Here is an 18,181-nt window from a genome sequence, read left to right as displayed (position 1 = left end):
ATCACAATCATAAAATTGGACAAATGCACAATATAATTAAGGAAATGCAAATCCAAGAGCAAAAAACCTAATATCCCTCTCATCTTGCATCCTCGTGAATAAAAAATACACTTCTCATAAAATAAAAGCAAAAAGGACACAAACAAGCTCTCAAATTAGCAGCAGAGTTGGACCCCCAGATGCTTGAATGAGAGAGAGAGAAAGAGCAAGCAGACAAGTGCTAGAAGCCTTGAACGAGAGAGAGAGAATGGAAGCAAGAAACAAAAGATGAAGGGTAGGGCAGTTTGGCTTGCTTTTTTTTTTTGCCTAGGCTGCCCTTGTCTTTTTTTCCTAAAAAGGGCCCTACGCCCCAAATAAATTTTTTTTGCCACGAAGCGTGGGCAAGTGCCTAGGTTGGCCGAGCCCTGGATCCGCCCATGGTCTGAAGGGGTAGCTAAGTTGCTCCCCGAGTTGATAGAGAAAATTTCGCTTAAGTTACCAGTAAGGTCTCCCATTTTGATACTTCTCCACACGCTCATTCCCACCACCACCTTCTTCTTAGTTACCATAACAACACCCAAATAAAGCCTCTTAGCCCAGAATCCCCACTTTAAACTCCTACCGCTGTTATCGATCTTCCGACTTATCATCCTTCTACTATACCTACGAGTCTCATACAGGTTCGATGCTTGTAGGATGTGTCGATAAAAATGGTAAAAATAACGGTGATGACCTTGTATGAAATCCGTCAACAAGTTTCCAACAAATCATTCCACAATTATTACAAGCTTGATCTTTCTCATTGTGTTTGGGCCCTAATCTCCTTGGGCCAACCTATTGGCCTAGAATTTTTCACCGGGTTAGCAAAACCGGGTCGGGTCACAAGCAGAAAAGACTATAAACCACATGACACAAACCAAAACTACCCATTTTGCAAAATCGACATTCATTCGCAATCGAGAAATCGAGAGAGAAGAGGAATTTGGGAATCGCGTTAGGGTTTGGTCAACAATGGCGATGAGGAGATTCTACAACGAGATCAAGGGGAAGAAGGTGACTGAGATTCCTGAACACGTGAAGCCGATGCTGTCCTTCAGCTACATTCGGAACTCCATCAAGCGAGGCTTGGACAATTACTGCGAGAAGTACATCGAAACCAGTTCCCCTGAGCCTCTCTTCCATGTCTGCTATGGCGGCATGATCTTCTCCTACCTTGTTAATCTCCCTAAGGAGCGCCGCCATCTCGAGCACATGCAGGCGCACGCTAATGCTCATCATTGATTCGAATTCAGGTGAGGTTTTTTCCCCTTCTGTTCTTCGTGGATCTGCGTTTTTTGTGATTTTAATTTCATGATCCATGTTTCAAATTTCAATTTCTCTGATACCTGGATTTGATGAATTGTGGTGTTGTAGCTGTTGATTGAATAGATTTTGGCATTTTTCAGAATTTGTTATACATGTGCCTGTTACAATCATGAATAATTTGTTTCTGTTTTCATTTCTAGTTTATGTGTTTTCATTTGTGATTATAATTTGTAACAATGATTCGATGTGTTTGTTTTAGATCCCTAGTTCAGAATTTTGTGTAGGAGATGATGAAAACAAAGAAATGTTAGGGGATTCTATACTATGAAACACTGTTGCAGTCATTGATTTGAGTTTTCAGATATGTTTAATAGTTCTTAGTTACAAGTCTATCCATGGCATTGCACCTGAATTTTATTGCTTGTGGAAAAACTTAGAAATTTGTTTGCTGGTTAAGTTCTTGGTTAGTTTGACGCTACAAAAGAAATGATGTAGGGGAATAATAGCTTGCAAGAACATGATATCACAAACTACAATGTAGGTTCAAATATAAAATGACATTATAATATTTGAGTAATTTAAAGAATTCACAAGTAGAAGTAGGTTTTATTTCATTTGAATAATTGCTACTTGTAAAAGAACTCTCTGGGGAACTGATTGTTGCCGTAGTTATAGGCATCACTGTCGTACTAACTGACTTAACTGCCATGGAAATTGTTGTCTAAGTTCTTCCATAAGCAATAATATTGGGCTACCATACTAATCAAGAAGTTAACTACCATACAAATTATTGTCAAAGTTTTTCTACAATTATTATTGGGTTGATGCCATGAATAGACTTGTTTAAGTAAGCATTGTGAAGTAATGTTTTAAACATTAGATCAGTCATTAAACGAATGAAGACAATGTTTCATGGTTTATTGGTCTGATTTTTTTTTATCAATATTTTGGGATGTTGACATCTTACATAAGTTGTTTTGACCAACATCCTAAAATGGAGCCTTCAAATAGTTATTTTTAGGGGCAATTATAAATTCCAAAGTAACTACCCAACAAATTAGTTTTTCTTTATGTTTCAACTGTCAACACGTCTCATAGTTATTCTTTTAAAAGACACTTTACTCTAGCAAATTCTAGGTCAGTTATTACTCATGAAACATTACCACGACTCTATTGGTGTCAATGGATAATACTTGTTCTTAACTCTGTATTTACTCTATGCTTTTAATTTCATCTGTTTCATATTTTCCTTTTTTTTATTGGTTGGTTGATACATTTGCCTTTCTTTTAGCAGGGTCCTGGTATTTGAAATGGAGATGATTGGCTTGCTTTATCTTTTTTGTTTTAAAAACTGAAAAATCAAGGCAGAAGGACACTGTCAGCTTCAGTGTATTTCATTGTTTATGATAAAATAAGTTCTATTTGATACAATACTCAATTTCCTTGCACTTAAATGTTGTTGAATGTATGAAAGAAGAAGATACATTTTCACTTGGTTCTCGCGCTTGAGCTCTCTTGATGTGATGATTTTATCTTCCAACTGCTCATTCAGTTGGACGGCTTTCCTTTATGCTTAGATTTTGTGCCAGAATTGATTTACTTGGCAAAAACTGAATGTAGGTTTGGTGCTATTTGCATTCGAATCTAGCACATCATTTTGACTGAACTGATCGTGTTCGATTCAATAAAATAAGCAGCTCATGAGCTTCACACAACTGAAAGAATGTGTTGTATGACATTCTGTTTTTCCAAACACCTCATCCTCATATCTCTTACGGCTATTTAAGTAATCTTACATGTGCAAAGTGAAAGGATCATTGCTATAAACCTTTCTTGTTGGATGTCTGAAATGAAGTTCTGCCAAAGTTTTTTAGAAGTCAGGCATGGCGTTTTGTTCCTTATTAGTTATTTTCACCACTCCCGTCAATTGTGAAGAATTGCTAGAGATAAAACCAAAGACCAATTTTTGTTTTCGGTCAGTAACCAAGGACCATTTGACACTAATGTGAAAGAAGAAAATTTATCTACCAAGCCCAAGGACCTTGTTCATTTGAGACTACAAGAGTGTCAAAAAAATATATCTTATAACCATTAAATTTCTATGTACCTTAAGTACCTAATGTGAATTTTTGATGAAATCCCAATACCTTATAGACTTAAGATCACGATTCTCAATCCGTAAGTTTCATGATTTCATTTCGACGGTTGATAATCTCAATCCGTAGTTTCTTTCATCATTATAAATAAAGCACAAAAATAGACTTTTTTTTGGTCGCTTGGTCGCATAACACCGGTTTTGTAGACAATATTTCAACCAACATGAACACCAATCCGTTAGTTAAACGGAGTTTGGACATTCCTTTCCTGTTTCTGACGACGAGAATAAAATACAGGCACTAATGTTTTGGATTGGAAAACACAACATTTTAAAGATTCCACAATGCTCTATTTTCCTTTTTATTTGGAATATGATCTTAGATTCTGCCCAAATCTTTTTTTTTTTTTTTTGCAAATCTCACACGCACTCAAGCCACCTTGAATTTGTTCTTCCATCTAAATATTATTATTTTTACTAAAATTAATCGAAGTACGAAGCAGTCACTTTTGTTTTGCTTCCTAAAATAACCACTTCAATAAATGGTTGAGATTCGGTTCTCAACTTTTGCGATTGGAAAAAAATTCATTAGTCAGTCTCTTACCACTTAATACAGTGTGACGGGAGATTAGTCTGATAGAATGTGGGATACAAACTCAAATGTGATTGGCTGCACACAACTGACGAGTGACAAACAAAACAAATTTGTGGGAAATTGATTAGTCTCATCCCTAAATAGCAAATTTGTTTATTTTTGTGGTAAAAATGCAATTTTTGTTAAAACTGACTAACAAAACAAAACAAAACAAAAGGTGAACACTTTCCTGGGACTGTGTAAGACACACCAGTGATTTGGGAAGAGATACGAAGCGTAAGAAGCTTAACCATCGGTGACGCTTCGGATGCCGCCGGCACACCGGTGACTACCCTGTCAACATTGGGAATCTAAGACCCAATTTCACATTCAAAAGGGTCACTTTGTTTATACCGTCTTCCATTAAGTGGGAGCTTCAGAACTGTTCAAAGTTCAGATCTTTATCCATGTTTTGTCTTCAATTGCAGGTTAGTTTTCGTTTATTGCCCTTAAACTCATGTGGGTATCTCTTGTTTTGGCTTGGAACTTAGTGGGGTTTAATAAAGTCATGATCTTGGCATGTTTTGTCTTGACCAATTTGTCATAGTAATCACTAGACTTTTTGTAATTTCTTGTTTTATAGATTGAATCATTGTTCTGTTAAATATTAATGAAATTGAAGATTAAAGTGTTCACTGTTCAGTGTCTTAGAAATCATGCCATACATGTTTGTAATGCTTGAAATTATTGCTGGTTGGCTCATCTGTATGCTTGGTTATGAATGTTGCATCTGGCTATTGGTGAGCTGTTTCTGTATTTGATATGGTCTACTCTAATCTAAAGTTGTTGAAATTGTCTATTTTTGCGCTATTGAGGATTGCTTCTGGGGTATAGTAGAGTAGGTCATCACTCATCACTGCCCTGGGGTTAGTTTACTTCCCCTTACTATTCCTATCCTTTTCGAAAGCTGTAGTCTTTGTCATCTTTGTATGATTCTGTATCTTAATTAGTTTACTATGAGTCTAAATCATGCAATTTTGTCATTCTTAGTTTTTTTATGTATCATTTTTTCCTTTCATTTTGGTGGATTAGCATTAATGAAATAAACATAAGCTCTGCAAGACTTAACAATACAACTGCAGTTGCAGGAAACCTTTGGCGTTTCTTTCCAAACATGTTTAATATGTATGTTGAGTGTTGACTGCATATGGTCATATTGTCATTTGCAATCTAGTGAAATTTTACTAAACCATGAGGAAAAATTCACCTGTTTTCTGTTGAGAGAAAAATGTTATGCCGTTATGCATTCCTCGGGAAATTTCAATTTTTATTCTTCTAATGAAAAACTTGTACTCCTCTTACATTTTGGTCCTCACACGACGTGCTTATTTGCAACGATGTGGAGAAAAGTATAGAAGAAGAAAGGGGCTGAACCTTATGTGTGTATCTGTTAAGTGTTAACTGTTACCAAAACCCCTATATTTTGTTTAATTTTATCAGATGCGTGGGTGTTACAAACTCACAAATTATCATTTTCATTATCTTACTATTTGCTAATATTATGGGGGTCCATACATAAAGGTCCTAGTCATGTATCTAACTTCAGTGGTGTATTCTATTTTACTGCTCATGTTTTTTAATTAATAGGGACTGCCATATTCTGTGCGTTATAAATGTTCTTTCATGGTATATCTTTACAATGTGTATGAAATAAACTAATCCGTGTTTCAATGTACAATTCATGTTCTGTATATCGGACTTTCTTTACACAAAAGATCTGTTTGTGCAGGAATAATTAGTATGAATAATTAAGATGCAGGGTACTGAGAAGTTAAATGGCATAGGATCTACAAAATCCAGTAACTCAGAGGAACATGCTGAGTCAAAGGTAGATTCATTGAGATACAGAACAAATATAACAAAATGCCGAGGGAAGAAACAAAAACTGAAATCAAAATCTCATAAACTCAGCGGTTGCTTAAGTGCATCAGGGAGGACAGTTACCAATTCTTCCATCAAGAGACAAGTAAAGGATTCTTCTAATAAAAAGATTATTAGACAAAGTCTACATAAAACTGATGGCAAATCTTCACGGATGCTGTCTTCAACAATGATACAAGGAGGAAAATCTTCTCTTGGTTCTAGAAAGGAGGGCAAAGATGTTGATGGGGAGGTAATGGTTCAAAAAGTTAAAAGAAAGAGAAAGAAGAAAAGGAGACAGGATGATGTTGATCTTGATGATGCTTCACGCTTACTGAGAAGAACAAGGTACCTCTTAATCAAAATGAAGCTAGAGCAGAATCTTATTGATGCTTACTCTGGAGAAGGTTGGAAAGGTCAAAGGTATGGGGATTTTTTTTTTCTCTTGCTTTTTATGTTTACAATTGTTTGATAAATAATATACAATTTTTGGGTTGTGCCCTTCCCTTCTTCAAGTTTCAGGAGAATCTCTGAATGGATTTTTATTATTATAAGTAGGAAAAATATTTTCTACATCACATCAAGAATTTTTAATTATTCACATCAAAACAAAACAGTCTGGTGTCTAAGTTAGGACCAACTGTTGTCTCATGTTTTCTGTGGATCATTGCCTCAGAGATATTTTAAGGAATTTTTTTAATAATTCAATTTGTGATGGAATTATCAACCTCTATGGTGTGTTATTTGATTTATTTTATGGTTTTAGATTTTTGGGTATAGGGAGAGGAAAAAGAGAGAATAGAAACTGAAACTAATATTTACTTGATATGAGATGGTGTGTTGAGTGATATTACAAAAGATAAAAGTACTGATCCCTATTTATACTAATACTAGTCTGTTAATCCTAAAAATACCTTGACAGCAATGCAAGGTCATCTTAAAGGTAATTAATGAGTTTTTAAAACTCAAAACTTTCCCTTGACAGATAGTTTTGTGACTGATCACTATTCTCCTTTGTTTTTACTGGAATGCCTGTCACAGTCGAGAGAAGATTAGGCCAGAAAAGGAGCTACAAAGAGCCAAGAAGCAGATTTTGAATTGTAAACTTAGTATTCGGGATGCCATTCGCCAGTTAGATTCTCTTAGCTCATTGGGCAGCATTGAAGATTCTGTCATTGATCCAGATGGATCTGTTTATCATGAACATGTGAGCAAGTATCAAAACTATATATACTTCACTGAATTAAGTTATCTTTTTGCATTCTTTCCTGTTCAAGATTTGTTAAAATGCTTCACACCTTGTGTTTCTGTTTTTTCCCCCCTCTAATGGGGAGTCATTTATGGCAATGTTCTTATGTTTAAAACCTGGATATTTATTTTTTTCCATTTTTCTTTTATCTAGATATTCTGTGCAAATTGCAAGTTGCGTGAAGCTTTCCCAGATAATGATATAATACTCTGTGATGGCACATGCAATCGTGCTTTTCACCAACGGTGTCTCAACCCTCCTTTGGATACTGAAAATAGTGAGTTCTTATTCATGCATTTCTACTTGTTCAACATGTGCTGACTCTTGATTCACAAAACAAATTGTTTAACTATAAATTGCAGTTCCTCCTGGAGACCAAGGCTGGTTCTGCAATTTTTGTGAATGTAAGATAGAAATATTGGAGGCAACAAATGCCCATCTTGGGACTCAAATCTCCTTGGACAGTACTTGGCAGGTTTTTTACCCTAATATTATCTTACACCATCAAATTTTCAGATTTTCACTTCCCTCTTGATATCTTTATTCCTAATGGTCTATGTAATACTCCCTTTTCCAATCCCCACAAATTAAGGATGTATTCAAGGAGGAGGCTGCTATACCCGATGGTGATAATGCATTACTGAATCCAGAAGAAGAATGGCCATCAGATGATCCTGAAGACGATGATTATTATCCAGAGAGGAAAGAAGACAACCACAGCATCAAAGCAGAAGGAACTGATGATAATGCATCCAATGATTTAAGCAGTTCTTCCAGTCTAGGGTCTTTGAATGGTGAATGTTCTCCAGTAGATGAAGGCACGGGTCTTGAATATTATTCTGTTAATTGCTGCATAGATTCTGATGATTCTGGGGAAATAGCATGTGGCCGTAGGCAGCGTAAATCTGTTGACTACAAGAAACTATATGATGTGAGTATCAAATTCTTATTCATCATAAGCATATGTTCTCCAACTAAATTTGATAACCTTAGCAGTAATACAGAATTCACAAGTCAGTAGTGACCTTAAGTTTATACCTCAAAATTTAAGTTTATACCACAAAGTGTTTTACATCTCTGATCAGTCAAAATCATTTACTAAAAAGTGCTGCCTATTGATAAAGTGTATAAGCAAAGGAAAAAACGATTGATAAGAACCTTTGGGAGACCCACACCATGTAAGCTAGCTCTTGTAGTTGGAGTTAAGGCCCTATAAGCAGCCAGAGGCACCGGGGTTCGGTGTATGGTGGGTTGTTATGATCTAATCGCAAGTTAAGGGACTTGAGTTCCCCATCAGATGTATAGAATTATGGTCTGGGGTTAAGGCCTTGGGCTCTGTTAGAAGTCCCACATTGGCTAGAGATATGGCATAGATAACCTTTATAAAGGGTAGAGCAACCCTCAACTCTAGAGCTAGATTTTAGGTTGAGTTAGGCCTCCCAAATTCTAATAGGCTCTCCAACTATATCGGCTAGCTGTTGTGGTATGGTTCTTATCAATTAGTATCAATCTTCCTCCTTGTTTCTCAGCCGCAAACGAGTGTGCAGGTGTTGTTGTTGTCATTGCAATGTTGCCCGGGAACAGTCAACTGGCTAGTGCTAAAGTGATGAACTCAAGAATCAACTACTGTATTATTGAGAAAACAGAGTATCAACACTCAAGAATTGAGGTTGAACTCGAGATTACAACGATGGAAACTGGAATGCAACACTAACCCTAGCCTCTGGAATTCGAGATCCAGAATCTCCCAAATCCTAACCAACTCGATAACTCCTCAACTGAATGACCCAATCCCTATTTATACTAATTGCTAGCTGTCTAACAGAATTGTATTGCTGACATCAGCATAACAGCTAAGCAGCTATATTAGAAGTAACCTTCTAAGGCTTACTTCCCTTATGTTTCCTAGTATATACCTTTGTAAACCTAGACTTAGGTATTTTAGGGATAGAACTATCATCAATACCCCTCCCCAGAAGTACCACCTTGTCCTCAAGGGGAAAGGTGGGAAAAGCTTCATGAATCTTCTCAGCTGATTCCCAGCTATTCTCACAAGCAGGAAGGGACTGCCACTGAATAAGCACTTCCACAACTCCCTGGGTTAATTCTCTGACAGCAAGCACTTCCTCCGGTTCCACCAGCAGCTCATGGTCCTCGGTCAAAACAGGAGGCAAGTCCTGAACTTGGAAACCAGTACCAATTGCTTTCTTGAGTAAGGAGACATGGAAAACTGGATGTATGCGACTGGTAGGAGGCAAATCCAATCTATAAGCAACAGTACCAATCCTAGCAGCCACAGGAAAAGGGCCATAAAACCTAGGACTGAGCTTCTCATTAAGCTTCTTAGCTAGGGATCTTCTTCTATAGGGCTGAAGCTTGAGATAAACCAAGTCCCCCACTTGATATTCAACATCCCTCCTTGATTTGTTAGCATATTTCCTCATCATGTCTTGGGACTTCAAAAGATTAGCTCTCAAATCCCCTAATAGTTCATCCCTGTCAGCTTGTAACACATTCACAGCCTCCAACTTAGAAGGAATTGTAGTGCCATGGAGTAGCAAAGGAGGGTCCCTCCCATAAAGAGCCTGAAAAGGAGACATTTTTGTAGATCTATTGTAGTTGCTATTAAACCAAAACTCAGCCCAAGGTAAGCAAGTAACCCACTGTTTTGGTCTAGAGCCAGTCAAGCATCTAAGATAAACTTCAAGGCATCTATTCACAACTTCTGTCTGGCCATCAGTTTGGGGATGATAGGCAGAGCTATACTTCAGTTTAGTCCCTGAAAGTCTAAACAATTCTTTCCAGAAGCTACTCAGGAAAACTGAATCCCTATCAGAAACAATAGTATTAGGAAAACCATGAAGTCTCACCACTTCTTGTAAGAAGGCAGCAGCTACATCAGGAGCTGTGTAGGGGTGACTGAGAGGAACAAAATGTGCATACTTTGTCAACCTATCCACCACCACTAAGATAGTGTCCTTCCCTTTAGACTTAGGAAGCCCACCAATGAAGTCCATGGACACATCAGTCCACACTTGAGTGGGAATAGGCAAGGGTTGAAGTAATCCTGCAGGAGACAAGTTGTCAACCTTGTTCTGCTGACAAACCTCACATTGAGCCACAAAATCCCTGATGTCCCCCTTCATTCCCTCCCAATAAACCACTGCAGCCAACCTCCTATAAGTTCTGAAAAAACCAGAATGTCCTCCAACCAAAGAAGCATGGAATTCCTTGCACAAGATAGGAATCTTGTTAGAGAGTTTAGGCAAAACCAACTTGCCTTTGTAATACAATCTGTGGTCTCTCAAGGTGTATCCCCTATGAGAATCAGGATCCACAATCAAATCCTGCATAATAGCCTGTAATTTATCATCTTGCATGAGTTCAGCTTGCCATTCCTCTAGATCATTAACCTTAATGACTGATAGTGCGCAATAAGAACTTCTCCTGGACATTGCATCTGCTGCTGAATTGTCCTTCCCAGGCTTGTATTGAATCTCAAAATCATAACCAGCCAGCTTGGAAATCCATTTAAACTGTTCCTCCCCCAGCACTTGTTGTTCAGTAAGGAACTTAAGACTCTTTTGATCAGTTCTGATTATAAAATGCCTACCCATGAGATAATGCCTCCATCTCTGAACAGCTCTCACCACAGCCATCAATTCTCTCACATAAACTGACTTGGCCTGACTCCTATCAGATAAGGTTGCACTCCAAAAAGCCAAAGGTTTGCCTTCTTGAGATAAAACTGCCCCTAAACCAGTTCCAGATGCATCAGTTTCCAGGACAAATACCTTGGAAAAATCTGGAACAGCAAGGGAAGGTAATTCAGTGAGAGCTTGCTTCAAGGCTTCAAAAGCCTTTTGTGGTTCTGCTCCCCATAAGAAGCTGTCTTTCTTGAGTAACTGAGTCAATGGCCTGGCAATTTTGCCATAATCCCTTACAAATCTCCTGTAATATCCAGTGAGTCCTAGGAAGCCTCTTAAACTCTTCAAATCCTTAGGCACTGGCCACATCCACATTGCCTCAAGTTTCTTTGGGTCAGCAGCTACTGTTCCAGCAGAGAGTATATGGCCCAAATACTCAATTTGTTGCCTGCCAAACACACTTTTCTTTCCATTGATCTTTAGATCTTGCTGCTCCATCAATTGTAGTACTTGAGTGAGGTGAAAAACATGTTCTTCCATAGTGAGGCTGTAAACCAATATGTCATCAAAGAAGACCAAAGCATACTTCCTTAAGACTGGCCTCAGAACCTCATTCATTAGTGCTTGGAAAGTGGAAGGAGCATTAGTAAGTCCAAAAGGCATTACTATGAATTCATAATGCCCTTCATGAGTCCTAAATGCTGTCTTCTCTACATCCTCAGCCTTCATCATGATTTGGTGGTAACCAGATTTCAGGTCTATCTTGGAAAACACCCTAGCTGGGCCAATCTCATCCAACAGCTCATCTATCACAGGAATAGGAAATTTATTGGGCACTGTCACCTTATTTAATGCCCTGTAATCCACACAAAATCTCCAGCTTCCATCTTTCTTCCGAACCAAGATCACCGGGCTGGAATAAGGACTAATGCTAGGCCTTATTATGCCTGCATTCAACATCTCAGCTACAAGCTTTTCTATCTCATTCTTTTGGTAATGGGGATATCTATAAGGCCTGATATTAGGAATTTGAGCCCCCTCCTTCAGGTGTATGGCATGATCATGCCTTCTATTAGGAGGTAACTCTGTAGGAGAGGCAAAGAAAGTAGGGAATTGCCGCAAAACTGTCTTTAATTCATCTGGTGTCTCCTCAGCAACTGCTTCTTCTTTCTCTAGCAGCTGGTAATGTAACATATATCCCTCCCCTTGCTGCTGTATTGTTTTGACAAAAGAGTTCATGGATACCTTTTTCTTCAAAAGCTCAGGTTCCCCTCTTAACTTCACTTTCTGGTTTCCTAACTTGAATTGCAGGGTGAGCTTCTCAAAGTTGGCCTTAATATCTCCCAACCCAGCGAGCCATTCCAGCCCCAAAACCACATCTACTCCTTTCAAATCAAAAAGATAGAAGTCCTGTACCACTTCTATGCCTTGTATCTGAATTCTTACCTGTTTGCAAACTCCTTTTCCCTCCACCTTATGCCCATCCCCAACCTCTACAGTGTATGTGGAAGTGGTTGTGACAACAAGTCCCAATTTCCTAGCCATAGCTCCTGAAATGAAGTTATGAGTTGCCCCACAATCTACAAGAACTATAATTCTGGTTCCCAACAACCCTCCCCACACCTTGAGGGACTTTCTTGTGGAAATTCCCTGTATACTGAGCAATGAGAGACGCTTGTACTCCAACACTTCTTCTGAATTTTCGAGCAACAACTCATTTTCCTCCATATCAGCTCCCTCTTCCTCCTCAGCCAGCAACATGACTCTAAATTGCTTGTTTTTGCACACATGATTCTGACCAAACTTCTCCTCACACCTGAAACATTCTCCTTTCCTAATCTTTTCCCTCATCTCCTCACTTGTTAGCCTCCTAAATGGGTTGCCTCTAGGTGTTTTATTAACAGACTTGTCATTAACACTTCCACTAGAGGAATTTGATCCCTGTGTTACTGAATTTCCTCCACTCTTCACACCAGATTCAACTGTAACAGTTTTATGATAAGTTGAAGGTTTAAAATTGGACTTGTAGGAGTTATTATACCTGGCAGAACCATTGGTTCCAGCTTTGCTCACTGCCATATTCTTCTTTTCCACCATCAAAGCCTTCCTTACCATAGCAGCTAGTGTGTCAGGTTCATAGAGCTTGATTTCTGCTGAAATCTCCTCCTTTAAGCCATTGACAAATATGTCCATGAAGTTTTCTTCACCCACTCCTCTCAGCATTCCTGCAAACCTTTCAAACTGCTCCACAAACTCCTCTACACTCCCTTCTTGCTTGAGTGCCAAGATTGCTGCAAAAGGATTTGAAGCTGCTGCAAGTTGGAACCTGGCTAGCAGTGCTTCCTTGAACTTGTCCCAAGTTGTGGCAGTGTTACTGGTTTCCCACCATTGATACCAGCTAAGTGCTTTTCCATCCAATGCAACCATAATTGCTTGGACCTTTTCTTCTTCAGTAGCTCCCTTAAGCTTGAAGTACCTTTCCAATTTCTGAATCCAACTATAGGCATCTTCATCTCCTTGGAAAACTGGAATCTCCAATTTCCTCCATCGCTCAGTGTGAGAAACCTCAGAACGCAACTCATTCACTGTATCTCCTTGAACATCACCTTCACTCTCTGTTCCTTCGATCGTTTTCTCTTCCCCTGTTCTGCGATGAAATTTCCCTGTGCGTTCTTCGCTCCCTTTCTCACCGTCACTCTTCGCAGCAAGATTCTCCACAATCTTCTCCAATGCGCGAAACCGCTCCTCAGTTCTTTCGCGCTCAATCGCGCGCTCCCGGCGCTCTTCCTCTCGAATTCGACGATCCTCTTCTCTGTCGCGACTCATCAACTCGATGAGTCTCTCGATTGCATCAACACGAGACTCCATTCTACTAGCAACCATAGAATGGTACCACAGCTCCTGGATGGAGCTCTGATACCAACAATGATGAACTCAAGAATCAACTACTGTATTATTGAGAAAACAGAGTATCAACACTCAAGAATTGAGGTTGAACTCGAGATTACAACGATGGAAACTGGAATGCAACACTAACCCTAGCCTCTGGAATTCGAGATCCAGAATCTCCCAAATCCTAACCAACTCGATAACTCCTCAACTGAATGACCCAATCCCTATTTATACTAATGGCTAGCTGTCTAACAGAATTGTATTGCTGACATCAGCATAACAGCTAAGCAGCTATATTAGAAGTAACCTTCTAAGGCTTACTTCCCTTATGTTTCCTAGTATATACCTTTGTAAACCTAGACTTAGGTATTTTAGGGATAGAACTATCATCATAAAGCTTCTTTTGTGTCTATATATTTTTAGGAAATGTTTGGGAAGGATGCTCCTCCATGTGAACTAGTGAGTGAAGATGAAGACTGGGGTACTGGCAAAAGAAAGCGAAGAGAAAAAGAGTCTGATGCTGTTAATACTCTCATGACTATGCATGAAAGTGAGAACAAAAATCCCAATAATGAGAATAGTGATGGAATAAGAGAGGGTTCTTCAGGCAAACCAATAAGAAGGTCTTGTTTCAGGATTCCACATGATGCACTTGAGGTATTACTTGTAGCTATTCTTTTTGTCATCTTTCTTTACAGTTGCTGCTTCTCTATATTCCAGTTGAGAAAATATATAAATAATTATGTATGCACTAATTTATTTCCATTAAATGTTTTTGAAATGCATTGTGGCAGAAGCTTCGCCAAGTTTTTGCGGAGAATGAGCTTCCTCCAAGATCTGTCAAAGAAGGTCTTTCGAAAGAGTTGGGAATTGATGCTGCGAAGGTTATGCCTTACAACCTCTAGTCGTATTTCACTTATATTTTATCATTTGGTACACATTTCACTGCAAATTTCATGCTATCTATCTCCCGTCCACATACTTGTTTGCATTGCCTTTTGGTCTTGCTGATGTCAAACAACTCTTTGATCTGTCCAACCTTACTGCCACATGTTTGAAAATGCAGGTTAGCAAATGGTTCAAAAATGCACGCTACTTCGCACTTAAAGCAAGAAAAGTAAGTTGACCGCTTTGCTTTTTCTCTCTATGTTTTCAATATATGCAAGTCACATTGTTTCTTTCCTTCTACTCTTTATCTGTTTGATTCATATTTTTTCAGAAATTCTGCCATATCTCTTAGAATGATTATCACCCCATCTAGACATCCTTTGATGGTGGTAAATTTGTATACTGCAAGTCGCTAAGATCTATAATAACTTGGTCGGCTAATAGGTAGTGCTGGATGATTTGAAGTAAAATGGAGGTTGTAGATTAAGATAAAGATTCCTTTGCGAAGTACAATAGGATTTTCCTTATTACTGGGACCTTCAATTAAACCAATACCGTGGTTGAGATTTAATGTTTTAGTAACCTTTTTCGCTTTTGCATACAATGTCTTAGATGAAGAAGAAAGTAACCATAAAAAGCATAGTAAAGCAAATGCTTCACAATATCTCTCAAAGTATTTTATTGCTTTGGTAGTTGCCTTTGATTAGAAGCAGACTTGTGTTAGTTTTAAATCCTATAACAAGGAATCTTTTTATGTTAGAAATTCAGAAACTGTTTTGTCCATGGAATTTGCAATAAAATCTTACTTAAGTGGATTTTGCTCAGTATCAAGCAGGAGGAGAGCAACTTCAGAGTTTCACTTCTAAGACTCCAAAGGATTCTAGATCGCAGAATGTGGATAAAGATGAGCTTTTGAAATCAATGGCCTCCAAAATTACTGTGACTCAATACCAGAAGAATGGTAAAAATGTCACTGGCAGAGAGAAAATAAAATCATGTAGCAGTCCTTTGAAGAAAAGACGACTACAAATACCTCCACCCTTAAGAGAAAACGGCAACAAGGTGCTTTTCCATTGATCTAAATTTCATGTTCTCTGTGCATTTCTGTGCTTGATATCATTATCAACATTGCTGCTATATAAACTTCTTCAAGGAACAGAGAATTTTTCTTGCAGTTGACATGAGAAAAGGTGGCCTAAATTGTTGGAAGTTATATTAATAAATTGTTTTACTTTCAGTGACCAATTTAATAAAAACTATTAATGTGTCTTCATCTAATAGTTTCACCTTTTGAGATAGTTAGTTCTGGCATGGTATCAGAATTTTGATCATTGTTATCTCCATCACAAAACCAAAAAGGCTTTTGTATGAGAGGGTGTGTTAGAGATGTAATATAAAAAAAATGCTTTTTGCATAGTGGGATCATGACACTTTCATGTTTTGTTTTTCAGGGTTCCATGGAGGTCAATGATGATGTTAGTTTAAAGAAACTGTTGAAAGAAAAGAAAACAAGGGTCAATTTTATATCTGAAGGAGACTCTCAGGCAGCAGAATTGGAATTCGAAAGGATCAGCAAACTGAAGGCTAAACTAGATAGTATGAAGCAAAAATTAACTGAAGTTCAAAATCTCAGGGCAAGTGGTTCAGATAAACTCTGTTCAAATGAGCCATCTGTTATATATGTACCTATAGCTGAGTTAAGGGAAAAAGTGGAATAATAATTATACACACACATATATATATATATATATATACTCTGTTCAAATGAGCCATCTGTTATATATGTACCTATAGCTGAGTTAAGGGAAAAAGTAGAATAATAATTATACACACACATATATATATATATATATATATATATTTTTAGCAATTTTTGCTCAACAGGGTAATTATATATATAATGATAATTAGTTTGATGTTACTGCCCTTACATTGCACGATGAAAATGAAGCAACTGTTTTTTTTTTTGACGGTCCATCATGTAAGTGACTTGTTAACTTCAAATTTGTGAATCAAAATGGCGGGCAGAAACATTAGTTGAACCAAATTATTTGACAATGAAGGTATACATATACGCAATCAATCACTTCTCAATAAGCACTTATTTCGATTTAAGGCTGAACCTAAAGTTATTTAGAATTTGATCGCACTATGTTCAATATACATACAACTAGAAATAATACCCGTGCGTTGCACGGGTTTATTTACACTACTTTTTTTAATATTGTATAAAAATTATTATAGTGTAATTAAATTACTAAATATAAAAATTATTTTTTATTATAAATATAATAAAAAACCGTGTTGAGACATCAAAATAATAGTTTTGGTGTATTAAATTGCTCGTACAAAATATCTATTTCCGTAAATAAATAATATCACTCAAATTTAGTAATTGATATTTAATAATTAGCATTGAATTAATTTTAGAAACTTTGGTTGTAACATATTCTATTGTTTTGGGTTCTCTGTTTTGGGTTTATTATTGTGGTTTCAATTGCAGAGAGACTGATTTATCATATATCTGGTTATAAACAATGATACTCAGTTAGAGAGAATATTATCCCTAGATGTTATTCTGTTTTTTAATCATAACTTATCCTTAAAAAATAATTTAATAATTTATTTATTTAATCATTTGAAAAATCCTTTAAGTGAATTTGAAATATTTTAAATCAAGTAATAAGGTTTTAATATAAGTTATAATAACATTTTTTATACTTTTTTTTTATCAAAAATGAAATAATAACTTTAAAAATTATAACTATAATGAGTCATTTTAATATTTTAGAATATTATTTAGTAAACTTAAATTTATTCAACTTTTGTTATAATTATTTTTCTCTATTATTCTTCCTCAAGTTTTTTTTTTTGAGTAAATTCCTCAAGTTATTTTTACATCTATATAATAGATAAAAATCATATTTAAATAATCTTTTTCAAATAATACATACATTCGGTATAGTAATAATAAATACCATATAGAGACATTTTTTAATTTTCAAATATTTTTTTAACATTATTTATTAATAAAGAAATAGTATTAAGTTTTATTTGTTATTTTTGAAAAATTTCTCAACTTATGATTAATAACGAAAATTAAAATAATTTTAATTTTAATTTATAATTATTACTAACAATTAGTAAAGAATATAAGAAAATTATTATTAAAAATATATTATTGTCATTAATGTAAAGGTGGTCAATTTCAATTATTATTATTTTAAAAAAAAATCACCTCAAGTTGTAATAAATTATTAAAATTTAAATAATTTATTTATTTAATTTTCAATAAGAGAACTTGAAATTTTTTAAATTTTAATATTTAATTTTAAATATGGGAAATTGAAATGCTTAAAAATTAATAATTAATATAATGAATAATAAAGTGGATGTAGTTTTTATTTTAGTTTTCAATTTTTAATTTAGTGTATTTAATACAAAAGAAATTTATTATTTATTTATGTATTTAATTTTATTGTTCAAATTTGCTTTGCATAAGTATATAGAAGATTTTAGTAGGTAGTTAAATAGATTATTAACTTAAGAAATTTTATTTAATTTTTAATTTTATTATTAAATGTATTAATATAAAAAGAAATGCTTTATTATTTAATGCATTTATTTTCCTC

The 18,181-nt window shown here is 36.1% G+C and overlaps 2 protein-coding genes across 4 annotated transcripts; both read left to right on the top strand.

Annotated features, from left to right (window-relative positions):
- Positions 1-899: 899 nt before the first annotated feature.
- On the top strand, positions 900-2,775 carry LOC130725879 (uncharacterized). Of its 2 annotated transcripts, none has more exons than XM_057577068.1 (2): positions 900-1,271; positions 2,576-2,775. In XM_057577068.1, the coding sequence occupies exon 1, from the start codon at positions 991-993 to the stop codon at positions 1,258-1,260; it is 270 nt and encodes an 89-aa protein (XP_057433051.1). In that variant the 5' UTR covers positions 900-990; the 3' UTR covers positions 1,261-1,271; positions 2,576-2,775. The 2 variants fall into 2 exon arrangements, with proteins under 2 accessions (XP_057433051.1, XP_057433050.1); XM_057577067.1 differs by having other exon boundaries at positions 901-1,271; positions 2,579-2,775.
- A 1,408-nt stretch (positions 2,776-4,183) lies between these two features.
- On the top strand, positions 4,184-16,317 carry LOC130722013 (pathogenesis-related homeodomain protein). 2 transcript variants are annotated; one of them, XM_057572598.1, is made up of 11 exons: positions 4,184-4,441; positions 5,773-6,296; positions 6,915-7,080; positions 7,276-7,399; positions 7,485-7,597; positions 7,715-8,053; positions 14,085-14,318; positions 14,456-14,545; positions 14,728-14,778; positions 15,375-15,611; positions 16,001-16,317. In XM_057572598.1, the coding sequence occupies exons 1-11, from the start codon at positions 4,421-4,423 to the stop codon at positions 16,265-16,267; spliced, it is 2,166 nt and encodes a 721-aa protein (XP_057428581.1). In that variant the 5' UTR covers positions 4,184-4,420; the 3' UTR covers positions 16,268-16,317. The 2 variants fall into 2 exon arrangements, with proteins under 2 accessions (XP_057428581.1, XP_057428582.1); XM_057572599.1 differs by having other exon boundaries at positions 5,743-6,296.
- Positions 16,318-18,181: the final 1,864 nt, after the last annotated feature.

The sequence above is a fragment of the Lotus japonicus genome, chromosome 6, assembly GCF_012489685.1.
Source record: "Lotus japonicus ecotype B-129 chromosome 6, LjGifu_v1.2".
Classification (NCBI taxonomy): domain Eukaryota; kingdom Viridiplantae; phylum Streptophyta; class Magnoliopsida; order Fabales; family Fabaceae; genus Lotus; species Lotus japonicus.
Note: the sequence above shows the minus strand (reverse complement) of the source record. Positions and strands in the feature narration are given on the sequence as shown.